Source organism: Rhipicephalus microplus, chromosome X (genome assembly GCF_043290135.1).
Source record: "Rhipicephalus microplus isolate Deutch F79 chromosome X, USDA_Rmic, whole genome shotgun sequence".
NCBI classification, from domain to species: Eukaryota; Metazoa; Arthropoda; class Arachnida; order Ixodida; family Ixodidae; genus Rhipicephalus; species Rhipicephalus microplus.
The window spans coordinates 289253496-289269575 of NC_134710.1; the positions used below are offsets into that span (position 1 = coordinate 289253496).

The window sequence follows — 16080 nt, forward strand, 5'->3', positions numbered from 1 at the left end:
AGCACGATGGCCTTGATGTTTGATTTCTGATTTAATTTCCCCAAAAAGTCACTTTTTGTCAGTTTTGCAAAAATTTGTATCAATTTAATGTTTGTAAACATATATATTTGGATACAGATAGTTCGTCAACTGATAAAAAAAGCATGAAGCGTTTTGCAGCTAAAACATTGCCGCATTTTTTACAAATATTGCCTGAATTCGCCTGTTTTTTTGCTTCTTTGCTACGCCTATTTAGGCGATAGAAGTAATACATGGTTATAGTTGTGACTTTACGTGGAAGAAAAATGACAACATAATGCTTTCAAACCAAATGTGTTGCCATACCTAGTTTGAAGGTTGCATATGTATAATTTATTCCTGCCGAAGGTTTTCTTTTCACTGGCACATTTGAAAGGGGGCCACATGACCAGACATTTCTTTAACTGAGATACTTCACTAAAATCACTCCTACATAGTTACCTTCCAGTTAAATTTTTTTTTCAGCAGTGGTCGAATTTCAGGCTAAGATGTTTCCCTTGGATTGACCCGATTTCCAGTGATGGCTGGCTTTGTTTAAGAGCAAGACTCAATCTGTGCCCCTCAGATGCAAACTTGTAGTGGATGACCCCCTTTTTGTTGATCGATTTATTTATTTATTTATTTATACAATGCTGCAGGCCACAAATGGGCCCAAGCAGGAGTGGGGGTGTTACAGAGCCGTTAGAACAATTATACAATCTTTGGCGAGGTAAAAACAATAAACAGGACAATACAAAATATTTTGAAAACACTGTAAAATATTAATACAAAATTTTACAAGTCAAACATTTGATCAATAGATTTCAGCACATTGTCAGATGAAAGAATTTCATGCGGGAAGTTATTCCAGTCGGTTATAGTGCGGGGAAAAAAAGAATACTTAAAATTGTTAGTGCGTGCTGTGATAGGCGAGAACTTTGCAGAATGGTAATTCCTGGTGGGACGCGATGATAACGTTGTCAGGAAGGTCTAAAGGAAGATCATGGCTTTCACTTTGGATTTGCTCATTTCAGCCTTTTTTGGATGAAGTGATGCAAGAATGCACTGTTTGAATCTTCGCTACTTAGTTTCTGGGTTGTATGCTTATATCCAAATTTTCTCTCTTGTGCTGTCAAAATAGCTGGAGTCTTCTTGATTGTGTCGCAGGTCTTGACAAGCAGTTACTTGCCTCTGCTTTTGCTTTTTTGCACGTCTTCTGCATCAGCAAATTTTTTCTTATAATTCTCTGCCTGTCATCCTAATAATGGCAAGTTTTTCTGCGATCATTTTCATAATAAATGACGGTCTGAAGTCAGCACTTCACACTTACATTGCGTGTTGTCATCGGTTCTTCACGTCGGCGGCCATTCAGCGTGGAGCTCATCCTCCACATTCTCTGAGCCATCTTTGAAGAGCTTGTGCCTCTTCAAAATTGGAGTTTGTGGCGTGCTTTCATCCTTGAACACTGGGTGAATCTCATAGCGTCACCATACACGATTTTCTCTGTACACAACAAAATTTGATGGAGTCCTGCTGTTGAGTCATTCACGGCATTTTACACTTGCACCCAGTAACTTGGCAGGGGTCATAAAGATGTGGTCTAGCTTGAATGGACACTCACAGGAGACAGATGCTTGGCACGTCGCCAAGGTCGCATCTTTCACCATTGTGTATGCTCTGTGGAATGCACATCTGCTTCAGAGAAAATTGTCAGATACTTTTTCTAGTTGTCCTGTAAATGCATGTGTAATGTATTTTAAAGTAAAGTCAAGCTCTTAACCCTTTCTTTACACCTTTTTTTTTGGTCAAGAACAGGAGTGGAACAGGTGTGCCAAACCAGCCCTGGTGCACCAAACTCATATATAAGCATCCAAATTGAGCCGTGAACAGCAGAAACATCCTGTTCTTGGGGTTCATCAAAACTATTTTAGTTTCCGTTTCGTCAAAGCTGTGATCGCCCCCACAACAGCTGTAAACATGATTGCAAGGGTGCAGTTGCAATCGCACCCTTACATGCCATGCATGCGTGCTGTCATGGCAGGCATCAACGCAAATGGCTCGTAACTTTACGTGCTGCACTCTCAACATGAAGAGACTGTAAAAAGAGCATCTCTTCCTGGCGCGGTGATGTTTTTTTACAGCAGCGTATTGTAGAGGCGCGGGATATCGGATCTAAAAGAGTGTACTGCCAGATTTACAATTTGTTGCTTTTCCATTCATTGCTTGTCCCTTGTGGTGAAATGTTCTTTATGTAACTTGATGGCAGCATTCAGAAAAAGAAATAAAAATGGATGTAGTAACGGTGCTCAGAAGCCGCGGAGTGGGTGCACAGTGTCCAGTACAGCCTAACAAAGACTAGTGCGCATGACTGCTCACTGAGCGCATGCACGTATTCTCGTTCATTTGGCCGCTTTACTTCGTTATACAGGCTTATCGATCTGGCGGTTGACTTTTGCGTGTTCAGGTTTTTCAAAAAAATGTGCGGTTGTACACAGCTAAAAAATGTCACATTTACACCTCAAGGATGAAGCAATTATTACTATAAAAATAAATTGTAATGCTGTATGAGGCCTGAAGCTTTCTCTTTTACATACTTTGATATAAGGCGTCGCTACCGACTACATCGCGTAGCGATGGCACGCGCTCTGCGGTCGTTACAGGGAGGAAGAAGAGGGAATAAACAAGATGTCCTCATTTATGCTGTGACTTTAATTATGTACTATCTAGCATATTTTGGCAACAAGGACTCACCAACCCTTGTGCTACCGGCTTGAACTTTATCAGTGATTTCGTTTGTTGTCTGACATTGTCTACGATGAGTGTTTCGAGGCTACAACCGCCACCTTCGTTCCTGTCATCATTAGGACACCCATACATCCCATGGGAGCAATGGATCCTGGTTTTCAAGAACTACATGATGGCGTCAGGTGCCTCCGACCTACCTGCAATTCGTCGTAAGGCGATCCTGCTGAACTGCTTCGGCTTGGAAGGACAACGTGTATCTTCCAGACTCCGATTAGGGACGACCCGTGCCTCATGACTGCGAGCGCTGTGGGAGCTACATTGACGTCTTCTAGCCCTGATGAGTTCATCGCGATGCTGGAGGGTCACTTCAAGAACATGTTAAACGTCACTGCAGCGCATCATCGTTTTCGTCGACGTGCGCAGGTTCCAGCTGAGACTGTGGCTAATTACGTCGACACGCTGAGAAGTTTTGTAGGAGCATGCAATTTCGGTGACCTAACGGACATGATACTCGACCAGCTCATAAAGAAAACAAGTGGATACTTACGTGAACGTCTTCTGTTGCAAGTCTTTCACGCTTTCTAGTGCACTTATCATTGCAAAACAGTATGATCAGTCGGCTAATGAAGCAAGAGAACTAGAACAAAGTGACTCGCAAGCTCATCGTGTCAAGGACGAGTCAAATCACAGAAAGGCATTGTAGCACGGGTACTTGCTATGACATGCAAAATCAAAGTCTAAGATCTCTGAGAGAGCAAGAATGTTATCATTGTGGTTCTACGGCGCACCTTGCAAATAGCTCTTGGTGTAAGGTCAAGCCACATAAGTGACCAAATTGTCAGAAAATTGGGCATTTCGACAAGCCGTGCAAGTTGCTACGAAAGTTCGTGAGAAATGTTGAGCATGTTGCGGATGATCACAATACAGTTGACCGTGATGATAACTTAAGTGTCTGTCGAATCTTGAGCCACAAGAAGGGAATCTGCGCAGTATTAGAAATTAAGGGAATTTCTGTGTCGTTCTTGATCGACACTGGATCATCGGTTTCAATTCTGGCCGAAGACCTTTAACAGCGCCACTTTTCTAAACTGTACCCTCTGACCTTTACTTATGTCCAGCTCCTCGATTACTCCTAGTCCGCAATTCATGTTCAATGATGTTTTATTGCTGCGGGCTCATTCCATGGTATATTCACCGCTATATCACTGTACGTTGTGCCTGGAAAAACCACCATTCTTGGATTAGATGGCATCGCGGCTCTGCACATGAAATTTCAAGGCTCACCCCTTAAGTGTCTTCTGCTGTCACAAGAAGCATCTGTACTACCTCCAGAATTATGTTCTGAATCGGAGCACCTATTTTAGAAAGAACACGGAACAGTTAAGGTTTCTGCCACAAGGTCAGGGTCCGCGCTTCAGTGCAGCCAGGGGCCAGCAAGCTGAGACAGCTACCACTTGTCATTCGTGATGAAGTTTTGGCAGAAATACAGAAATTCGAAGCCCAGGGCATTATTGAGCGTGTTGACTCGTCAGGTTGGGTGTCGCCTATTGTGGCTAGGAAAAAAAGATGGCTTGATACGTATGTGCGTTGACTTACGAGAGCCAAACAAAGCTGTGGTTGTAGACAGTTTTCCTGCAAAAAATTGAAGAACTATTGAACAGCTTGGCTGGAGCACAGCAATTCTCGAAGCTTGACTCAGCATCTGCGAACCACCAATTACCACTCAGTCTAGAGAGCCGTGACCTTACCACCTTCATCACTCACGATAGACTCTTTCATTTCAAGAGGGTTTGCTTCGGACTGGCGTCGGCTCTCTCGGCATTTCAAAAAATGATGCATATGATCCTAAAAGGGTGCAAATGCGTCTTATTTCACAATGACGATATTGTTACGAGAAAGAGATATAATGGTGTATGAACCCTCCAATTTACTCCAATTACTCCAATTATATTCCACACTTTTCTGACGTTGTGGAGCCAATGCGTGCCTTGCTTCGAGGAAATGCGCTGTTCATTTAGACTGCGGCAGCGTAAAGCAGTTCGGAGCTACTGAAAGCTTGGCTAACATCTTGCGAATGCTTCATCTCCTTGATCCTCATCTACCTTTTTGTATGTTACGACGGATGCCTCGGAATATGGACTAGGTGCGTTGCTTCACCAGGAAAATGGAACCTCACTGCAAACTGTCTCATTTGCCCTTCGCTCTCTGAAACCGCATGAATGACAGTACTCAGTCAGGAAACGTGACGCTCTTGCTTGCGTCTGGGCTTGCGAATATTGGCACGTTTACCTGTGGGGGAGGCCATTTATCCTATGGACTGACCATGAGGCGGTGGTTATGCTCCTCTCAACGAAAGGTACAGGTCACCGTCTATTGAGGATAGCGCGCTGGTACTCGCGGTTGCTTTGCTACTAGTACACCAAGGAATACAGAAATGGCAGTGAAAACGTCGTGGCTGACGCTTTCTCCCGACTGCCCGTACAGAGTTTACTCCACGGTGCACCTTAGGAAGAATTCATATGCTTTTGTCTCCAGCTGTGACCATGCAAGAACTTTAAGAAGCAAGTGCCAGTGATCAGGGTATCTGTCAAGTTAAGCACTTCACGACTACTACTTGGCCTGACGAGAAATCCCTGTCAAAGGAGTTGCTACCTTACTTATACGTGAAGGCTGAACTTTGTAAAGGACATCCTGTGCCGGGGTGACAGGATTGTCGTGCCGGCGACTTTGACATGCCGTCTTATGGATCTGGCCCACGAGTCACATCCAAGCATAAGTCATACCAAAGCTCGCCTGAGATGGTCTTATTGGTGGCCGTGCATGGATAGCCACATTAAAGAACTGGTGCGCACATGTATGATTTGCCAGTCTTGTGACAAGTTCGCACGTATCTTTGCAGCACCACCGCAACTTGTTCCTCTTCCTGACGCAATGTGGGAAAAAATTGCCATCGACATTGTGGGACCTTTCGCGCAAGTTTCGGCCGACTATCGTTTTGCAAATACTGTTACTGACCATTATAGCAAGTGGCCTGAAGTGGCTTTTATGCGAGATGCAACCATGTCTACAATAAAGAAGTTTTTACATGAACTTTTTGCACTTGAAGGATAACCACGTGGTATTTTATCCGATCATGGACCAGAGTTTTCTTCAGCAAGCTTTGATGAATTTCTCACAGAGCGCAGAATAATGCACTACAACTCCTCGGTGTGTTACCCTTTAGCTAACGGCTTGGTTGAAAGATTCAATAGGGTGCTGTAGTCATATATTCAACTAGCCCTGTTTGGACTACGTGATATACGAACAGTCATGCTTGATTACCTGCAAGTATATCGCTGTACACCTCATGCGACTACTGGTGCAGCACCCGCAAGTCTCCTTCATCGACGCGAACCTCGCACCAGACTTGACACAGTGAGATTGCCTGACAGATGCTTCAGCAGGGACCCGTCAAGGGTGATTGAGCAGTTGCGAGAGCGCATAAAAAACAAGCCAATGATCTCAAAGAGCCACACCGATGAAAAACGTGGAGCCAGGGAACCCAGTTTCGTCATTGATGATTACGTGCATTTAAGACACTTGAATTTCACGGCAAGCTGTTCCATGGTCAGAATAACTGAAATTTTTTGCACTGCACACAATGGTGTAAGCACAAGAAAGTCTGCGGACACTACTTGCATTATGTTTCTTTATTGCATTATGCTCCAATAAATTACCGCTACGTATGCGAGTGCAGACATGTGAATCGTAGCGAGATAAATAACTTGGTGATCTACACACCGACACCGCGAATAATAGTAGGCACTGCATGCTCAAGAAGAAAACCGGGTCGCAGGAATGAATGGAAGTCCAGCGAGCTCTGTATTCGGAACCATTGCGCTTGTTTCTTATCTAGAAGACATGGGTCGCCAAGCATACGTTTTGCTGCTACTGCATCCTTGCACAGCATATCGTTTCCTGGGGCACCGACCGAAGCACTCGGCATTAACCCCTTAACTGCTTTAGACGAGCAGAGCTCAACCTGCCCAAACTGTCACCAAACTGCTCTGGACGAGTAGAAATCGTCCTAGGGGAATAGGTACTCCCCTCTAGTGTTCAGATAGGGAAGCACGCATTTAGGGCTTTCATAGCGTGTCATTCACCAAATGGCAGCATTTTTTCTAGGATTTATTTTTCTTCTGTGGCAGGGAGAGACGGCGTGCGTTGGCAATGACAGATGCATAGCTGGTTTAGACGAGCAGAGCTCAACCTGCCCAAACTGTCACCAAACTGCTCTGGACGAGTAGAAATCGTCCTAGTGGAATAGGTACTCCCCTCTAGTGTTCAGACGGGGAAGCGTGCATTTATGGCTTTCATAGCGTGTCATTCACCAAATGGCAGCATTTTTTCGAGGATGTATTTTTCTCCTGCGGCAAGGAGAGACGGCGTGTGTTGGCGGCAACACATGCATAACTGGTCTGTGAACTCGAAAAAAAATGCTATTTTTTTTCGCGATATTCTTGGAGAAAAAAAAAATGCTATTTTTTCGCAATATTCTTGGAGTTATGATGATTCGAGTAAAGATATTTATCGTGTGCGAGGGTCCGCCAGTAAAGCTGCCTTGCATTATCCCGTGTTTTGAAATTTTCCACGCAGCCCCAAAGCTTCTCGTAGGAAATGCCCAAAGGGTGCTTAGCCTACACAAGTGAAGATGTGGCATCTCTAAGTGTTTGGTTTATAAGGTTTTTACATTTTATTAGCAGCACGCAGCTAGCTGGTTTCAATGTATTGTTTACAAATAAACTTTATTTTTTTGATTCAACTAAGTATGTAGGAAAAATATTTTTTCAACATGAACTAGGTACTTTTTAGTACAATCAAATTAAAAATCAGCAATAAAAGAAATAAGCACATTTTATGCGGAACTTTAAAAAAAAAAGAGCTGTTAAGGGGTTAAATGTAATCCGCATCATTTTGCTGGCAGTTGGACATTGCGCTCAAGACATTCACCAACGATAAAATGCACATTACAGTTTCGCGCACACCAGAAAACGCGAGCAAGGGCAAAACACTAAAGCATGTGAGGGGGGCGTTATCGCAGACGAATTTTATGAGCGTGCCTTTCCGCTCACTGCAAGAGCTGCACTGAGTAATAATAGCATGGGCAGAGGGTGCTAGAAAAAAAAATTGACATTGTAATAACAAACTGTGACAAATTTTTTGCTTAATGCTACATAATATTGTCGACGAAAATAAATTTTGTTTGTAAAACACAGCGATTGCTTCGACTTTGAACCAAACTTGGTTTTTCACTATTAGTGTTTGTTCCTTCTACACGTAGTCGCTCTTCAATCACAGCTGCCATAACTCTCCATGCTGTTGCCGTTGGCAATAGCTTCTGGACCACTTTTCGCCTGAACTTTTGCGACCTATTTGAATAGACCTTGGGTGCGTTCTGCTTGCATGCGAAGTAGAAAGAAGTGCTTCTGTAGCAACCCTCCTGCTCTTGATTTTTTTGTCCTTTCCCTCTATTTGGAGAGCTGACCAGTGAAGTCATGATAGAAATTTTGTGTTCATGATTTATTTCTAGTAGGATGCCCGGCAACTGCCAGTGGTAAAAGGGGTGCTGCGCCGCTGCAGAGAGTGAACACATGGGAGGTATAGGAAGTTTCCGCCCCTGGTTTAAGAACTTCAGGGCATCGAAATTAATCTGGCCTTCCCCACTACGGTGTACCTCACGGTTGTGTTGTGGATTTGACTTGTAAAGCCCCAGCTATATTAAATTTATGTTATTACGAAATGGTAACGAGCTTTTCACGCACATGAAAGTACATGTGATCCACGACTGGCTTCTCTGGAACGAGCTCCTAAATAACAAAAAAGGCAATAAAAAAATTGAGTGGTAATGTATTCAGGGCCTCGGCCTCCAATTTGATTCGGTACTGAATTCGATTCGCTGTGCTCCTAGACACCTGGAGGTTTTCGTTATAGGAAGGGAGCCACGCTGGCTTGACACTTTGTGTTGTTGGTACTCCTGTCTTGAGAAAGTGGCCTCTCCTTTGAACTCTTTCATTCCCATTCGTGCTGCCCCCAATAGTACTAAGCCATGGTCCCAAATGGGCTACAGAAGTAAGCATCTTTCCTATCCTTAAACCACTGCTTTGGAAGCACTGCACTTCTTTTGTGTACAATCTCGTATCTAGTAGTTGTTTGTAAAGCCTATAAAGAATGCATAGTACAAGGTTATCTGTTGTGCCATGATACTTTTCTCACAAAAATGCACTCTCAGTGTAATCAGCTTGCTGTGAACTATGGATAAGGAGAAGGTCGTAGAATCAAGTGGAAGGGGTAGCCACATAATCCTGGCCTTAGGTGCTCCTGTGCCTGCTCATGTTTACAAGTTTCCATACAACTAGTTGCTGCATATCAATCCTTTGACCTTTTGGTTTTGTCCTCATCTCCACAAAATGTACACAGTTCAGCAAAGTGAGGTGTTGGGCTAGTTAGTTTTGCATGTTTAAACTGCACTATAGTTACAGGGACAAAAGAAGCTGGAAAGACGCGTAACCTTGTGTACCTCGTTACATGTGTCCTCCCCGACATTTGTCTCCAACTGTAGTGCAGTATTTAATTATAATAATAGGCACTTTTGTTTCCGTGCTTATTCACTGCATGCGTGTTTGCCCAGTTTTCTCTCTCTGATATATTTCGAAATAACTGCAGAGAGTTTCATCATTTTGTTTCCAAACAAAAATGCGTATTAAAGGGGTGGTGCCACCAAATTTGTGGCTTGCACTTTCTTTGCTGCAAGCATTTCACATAGCTCCAGGAAGCGTGATACACTCACAAAGATAATGTATTCTCGCTGAGTAATTTAATATCGCCTTATTTCTGTGGACAACTTTATCTTTCTGGCTACTGAGCTGGGCAGTCGCTAGCGGTGTGGGTGCCTTGTTCACGTGACCACACAAGGTTGTATTGCTTGTGCTGAGTATTGTCTGCTGTTGCATACACTTGCCACTCAAGCACCAGCAAAACAAATGCACCAACAGTTGCTATGGCTAGGTACAGCAGCCATGAGCAATGTAGCAACCGATGCTTTGGCCGTAGGTATGTTACGGAGGTTTGGAGGTCACTCTCATCACAACAGATCTAGCTTAATGTCACTACAACTTCCATTGCCCTTTTTATAGAGCTATTTCAAGGGCTGGTCGTGATCGGGAGAATAAGCATTGAGCTAGCTACACTTTGGGACTGAATTAAAAAATGTATGTATATTCTAAACGGTTCCTGTGTCTAACCCTCCGTGTGGAGTGTACTTGCATATAGAGGGAACCCGCAACAGGCATGTTATAGCCCTGAAATTTGATGGCACCACCCCTTTAAGTTTATTCAGGCTCACCTGTCGGAAAAGTATGTTAGCCAAGAGCATAAGTTATGAAGTGCTGGCCACACAAGGTGTAAAATTACAGTTTCATGGGAGGCTCTGCATGCCTTGAGTATGTATATTTTTTTGCTTTAGGGCTTCTAGCAATCTTATACCATTTGTGTTCATCTTTACAGTCACAGCAGCCCTCCTCTCCACATCCGTCCATCTATGATGAGGTGCTGGGACGTCAGACTTCGGCTGCAAGTTTTGTACTTTCACAAGAGACTGTTGCTGCAATTCCATCGTTCACTGCAGCATATGCTAGGCTCGCAAGTGGGTCACCACTAAGTTCACCGACACCAGATGCCCCTGGAAAGTTTCCAAACCTGGCAAGAACCTGCACTACAGCTACGAAAGGTGAAATATATGCCGCCACCATGCCTGCAGCTATACATGCTGCAACAGTACATGCTCCTACTGCACCAGCTCTTACCATGCCTGTCCCTACCATACACAATCCAGCTGTACCTGCTATGGCTGTACTCTCTCCAACTATACCTCCTGCTGTGGTACACGCTACTGGTGTGCCTGCTGCTTCATTGTTCAACATGACTGTTGCTAGCACACATTTTTCAGATGTACCTGCTGTGTTTGTACCTGCTTCTACTGTGCCAACTATACCTTCGCCATTTGTATTTGCTCCGACAGCACATGCTCTGGGTGTACCTGCCCGTACTGCTGCTCTGCATAATCTGACAGTGCCAACTCATACTGTGAATTCTCCGAGTGTACATACTCCAGCAGTGCCTGCACTTACTGGGCTTAGGGCAGCTGCACATACTGCTACTGTGCATGCTTCGTCTCTACCTGCTGCTGCCACACCTGTTCCAACTGCTGCTACTCCAGCTGTACTTCCATGTGAACTGGCACCAAACGATAGCACAGCTCCTTGCAGTGAAACTCATCCTGCTGTGCATACTACAGCTGCACATACTGCTCTTGTGCACAGTTCTGCTATTTCTTCAACTAGCCTGGTGTTGAATCGTGGCACAAATCCTGGCAGTGAGGAGTACACTGCTACTATGCTTGATCGTGCCACACACAGCCTAGCTGAGCCTGACCCTGCTGAACTTGGCTCCACAATTCCTGCGACAGTTTCAAAATCACTGGCATCTACACAGACACCTGCAGTTGTCCCACCAGTACACCATCCTTCTGCTGAAGTCATTGGCACTGTTTCGGAGAAGAGCTTTGATCAAGGTGATGCATACTCCTCTAAGAGTGAATGTAACCAGATCAATTTGCCCAAGCTTGGAGCATGTGTCTCTACACTAAACCATCTCGCAACTCCTGTGTCACCCAGAAAAAGCCAATTTGTCCGAAAGGTGGTGGTCAGTTATGAGGCAGCGATGAAGCCCAACTTTCAGCAGCAGAAACAACCAGAGCATGCTACAAGCCCATGTAAAGCATCTGCTAAACAACAGCCAAGTAAACCAACGGCTGTTGAGATTATTTTGCCTGATGCAGCTGTTGTTGGGACAACACAAGGCATTGTTATTTCTTTCTACAAGACGCCATGTGAATTTTGGATTCAGCTGGATTCTTCTGCCAACATATTAGAAGATATTCTCAAGAGCTTGCAGTAAGTTTATTAGTTCTTTCACTTTGCAGTTTTCATTGGTTTTCAGTGGTACCAGGTTATGCTGCTGAGCAAAGGTTGTGGGGCCAGTAAGCAAAGGGCCGAATGCTTGGCTATCTAAACGCTTTCATTGAAGACTGATTTAGGGTTTGTAATGACCTTGAGGACTAAGATTCTGTGTATAGCACGCAACAGAAAAACATGTGGTTAGAATGAGTGATTACTACACCAAAGGAGTGTCTTGTAAAGCAAATATTTCCTTTGGATCAGTTGATTGTAGGTTTGTTTATCACTGGAGTTTAGGCTTGTGCGAACATCCAATTGCTTTGAATATTCGAACCAATAGTAGTGTATTCGAATTCGCTTCGATTCGTATGTAAAATATTGAAAATTTTGAAGTATTCGCAAGGAATTAATAGGTGCAAATTGGTGTGAATGTACCACCTGTAAAGGTGGTATCGCTGCAGTGTGCGGGTGCTGAACCGTGAAAGCACTTAACCAGAAGAAATTCGCTTTGCCGCGAAACTTTCCTTCAAATTTAAAGGGGCCTTGCAACACTTAATGAGCATTATCTGAAAACGCTGCCGATCAGTAGTCGACACAAGCCAAATAATATAGTGCAGCATGCCACATGTGATTCACAATAAATTATCTGTCAGCTAATAATTGCTTTATTCTCTCAGCAAATGATTCCTCAAGCTCAGAAAGCACGGGTGACGTATATTCTTTCCCCGTGCCATCCCTCCTTGCTTTGCTTCTAGCGCTTTCGTCGGGACAAGAAGAGAGAATGCACTTGCAGCGTGCGAGAAGTCTTTGCAACTCTGGCGTTACTGGCAGGATTCTAAAAATTTTTGTGGCAATGACTTCATGAGGCAATGAGCTTCTTTAGTGAATCCATTCCATGGCAACTTGAAAAAGTGTTGCACGGCCCCTTTAAATGGAAATATTACCCTCAAATTCATTTCATGAAGCTTAAAAGCTTGTTGTGACAGCTTATATGCTCTAAGTATAATCAATTAAAAAATTATTGTATTAAAGGGATGTGACTCTCATCCTGATGAAGGTCAAATCCTGTTGTTTCTGCTTCCTCTGAACAAAAGAAACAAAATGACATTTGAATAAAGGCCCTATGTCAATTTTTAAAAAAATTTTGTGCAAGTTGGCTAGGTCATGATAAATATGCTCATGTTTTTTTATATGTTATATGTACTATTGGAATTCGATTTGAAATCATTTGACCAAAATCATTATTCGCTTCGAACCTAAAATTCACTATTCGCACAAGCCTACAGGAGCCACATTTACAACGTACAAGTTAGACAAACTGGGTGGCTTTCTTGAATGAGATTTGCACAAGACGGCCAGTACATACTGATCCCAGGTATACATATATAGATATATAATTTGTGGGCATTAGTTATGCGCTTCATCTCATATATGCATTATTATAATCATCATCATCATCCGTCTGGGTCCCTGTCGTCATCTTCACTGGTTGTCACCACAATCATCGCGTGTGTGCGTGCTCGGTCTCGGACTGCCCGTTCGCTGCTGAGCCCTTGGCTGAAGAAACGCTGCCTGAACCCAGACGTCCATATATGTATATATATATATATATATACACACACACACACACTATTGTGGCCGGGGTTCGCGACACCGCAGAATCGGGATCAAGATGTCGAGGCAGGAGGAGGTTGAACTTCGTAGAGAGGGTTTACACACATTATTTGCATGGCACGGGCTCTCTGGCCTGAAGCTCTACATTGAAAGCTCTACATTGAAAGAGGCTGTCTAATCAACAAGCTCCGTTAACTACACTAAGCAGCCCGCGAGGGCTGATTAAATTCAGTCTCATCTCCCCAGATACCTAGATTGGGGAATAGGTCTATACGGCACTGTCCAATAGCATGTCCCGCAGCACACTAGAGTGTCGTTATGCCGGCACTGCCCCCAACAAACACACATACACAAACCAAACACGTGTATGGTCCCGGCGATACTGCCTCCTTCGGCGAATCTTGCTTGAGCGGGGGGAAATGAGTTTGTCATCTCGCTGCTCGGGGCAACCACCCATGCTTTGTCGAACGGCAGTCGCGATCGAGGCGCCTCCTAGGGGCCATGCCTGGACATCTAGTGCTGATTTGAGCGTTAGGGGTTCATCAGTCTGAGACGCACAGCGTGATGGTCCGACATTCGTAATCAGCGGAAGCTCGGCCTTGTGGCTTTTACCGGGGCACAAAGACGCCACGTGTTGCACTTTTGCGTGGAAGCGAAGCACAGCGGTGCTTGGTAGAGTACTTTCAGCCATGCAGCGCTCAGCACATGGAAACAGCAGGGCGTCTTGGCGCTGCTCCTTATCTTCACAAAATGAGGCGGCTGCCTTTCTTCCGTTTTGTAGGTCGTGGCAAAAAGGTGGCCCGCTAACTGCAACAATACACACACACAAGCACGCACACACACACAGAGGGTTTTAAAAATGTGCCCACTGAATGTACAAAAAGCTATCTGCATGCGACCTATGGTGCTTTAATTACTGCAGCAGAAGGCATTTTCAGATGCATGCAAACATTATTTATGGCAGTAATTATAGAAATTAATACAATTAACTTTTTAACTAGCGGGAATAGGCTGTCGAGTAAAATTGGTGAATTGAAGTGCTTCCTGCAAATAGTACACAGTCACATCGAAACTTCTGAAAGGCGGCCACTGGTAATCAGCGCTAGGCGATAAAATCTGGTAGCAGGCAAAGTCGAAACCGAAGCACGACACGTCGCATCCACCATTCACTTTCGAAACGTCCTCAGTGACGGCACTGTTTTCCTCGCATTGGGGGGGGGGGGGGGGGGACAAGCAAGCATCAATAAACAACCTTGGGGCTGGAAAGCGCTGCCACGAAACAAAGTACGTAGATTGAGGGTTGATAACGGAAAGGGAAACAGTGTCACCAAGGGCGCCATACACGCTTGCATGCACTATTAGCCATCCCTGCATACTTTCTTACGTCTTACACACATGCATGCACTCACAATTAGGGTATTCTGAACGACAAAATACCAAATTGTCATCATATTTAGCACCACCACCACCACTTTTCATGCCTGGAATTTACAACAGTCACTTTTTTCTGTCGGAGATAGATGTGTAGCTTGTGAGGGCCGCTCAAGGGCTTGTACTACTATAACGATAGTTGTTTTAATATCTTTTTGTGGAGTTGCAAGGAACCTTGTATTTTTTCTACTTTCTCTTTTACTTATGTTGTACTGAGTTTCAGCCCCCACAAGGCCAAATTGTGACCCCAAAAATGGCAGCATTTTTCATTTCGACCTCTCCGGCTAACTTATTTACATTAATCTGTGCCATTGAACTTGCTCTTTGTTTACCCAACCAGGTGTGTGTGTGGCTATCTCCCAGAGCGTGGCAAAATATTGAGACAAAGCTAGCTCATTCATAGCAGTGTGAGAAAACTTCAGCTATTGTCAGATAAGCTGAGCTCTTTCATAAGTAATGTATGGGCAAGTCGAGCTCATTCATAACGTGAGAAGGGTTAGAGACCAATAATGAAGTAAATACGTAAAAAAATAAGTTGAGAGGGAAGAAATTGTTAAGCAGTCTTGAGTGCGGAAGGGGCTAAAAGCACTTGATGGCTTTTTTCTTATGCTCATGTGAATAAATGTAATAAATAAGAAATGCAACTGCATCTTATCACAGTTGTAGAATGGGTGCATTTTGCCTTAAAAATAATTTGACAAGTTACGCCTTTTATTCTTGAACTCATTTCATGGCTTTATCTCCTAAAGTTGGTTTAAGATCCTTGGAATCGTATGTGGCTCAGTAATAATGAGAAGTGCTACAGTTTGCACACTTTTATGTTATGCTCACATTGTAGTTCTCGCAGGTTTTTACAAAATATACCATTTCTTGTGCCCATAGGGAGTACTACAGCAGCAGCAGTACCCAGCGGCGAGAGATTACTGTCAAAGCTGGCATGTACTGTGCAGCATACTATGCAGATGATGGCCGCTGGCGTCGTGCCAGGATTCTGCAAGTTTTCAAAGGTGAGCGTTTGTTCCAGCCTTCACTATTGCCCTAATATACGGTATGCTTGTTCATGCACAACTGTCAGCTAGCTCTTTGTTGCGGAGATGGTGCACTACGAGCTGCCACAAGAGCGGCTGTGCATTGTAATGAGCTACATAGAAGCAGTGGGATGTCCTCCAGCGTGCAGTATTTCCCGCGTGGCACACCCTGCTCAGCAAACGAAGGCAGGCTTCAGTCTTTGTAGACCATCATTCACCTTTGAAGCAAGACCAAGGAAGAGCGATGTCTGACGCACACTGAATCTCAGGCC

General features: G+C 44.1%; 1 protein-coding gene across 5 annotated transcripts in view; it reads left to right on the plus strand.

The window, feature by feature from the left end:
- The window catches only part of LOC119162384 (uncharacterized), an 82304-nt gene that overhangs the window by 9204 nt on the left and 57020 nt on the right, over positions 1 to 16080 (plus strand). For all 5 annotated transcript variants that reach the window (XM_075879309.1, XM_075879308.1, XM_075879311.1 and 2 more), the window contains 2 exons: positions 10285 to 11732; positions 15663 to 15787. In XM_075879309.1, the coding sequence (XP_075735424.1) occupies positions 10285 to 11732; positions 15663 to 15787 (1573 nt within the window). The remainder of the gene's footprint in view (positions 1 to 10284; positions 11733 to 15662; positions 15788 to 16080) is intronic.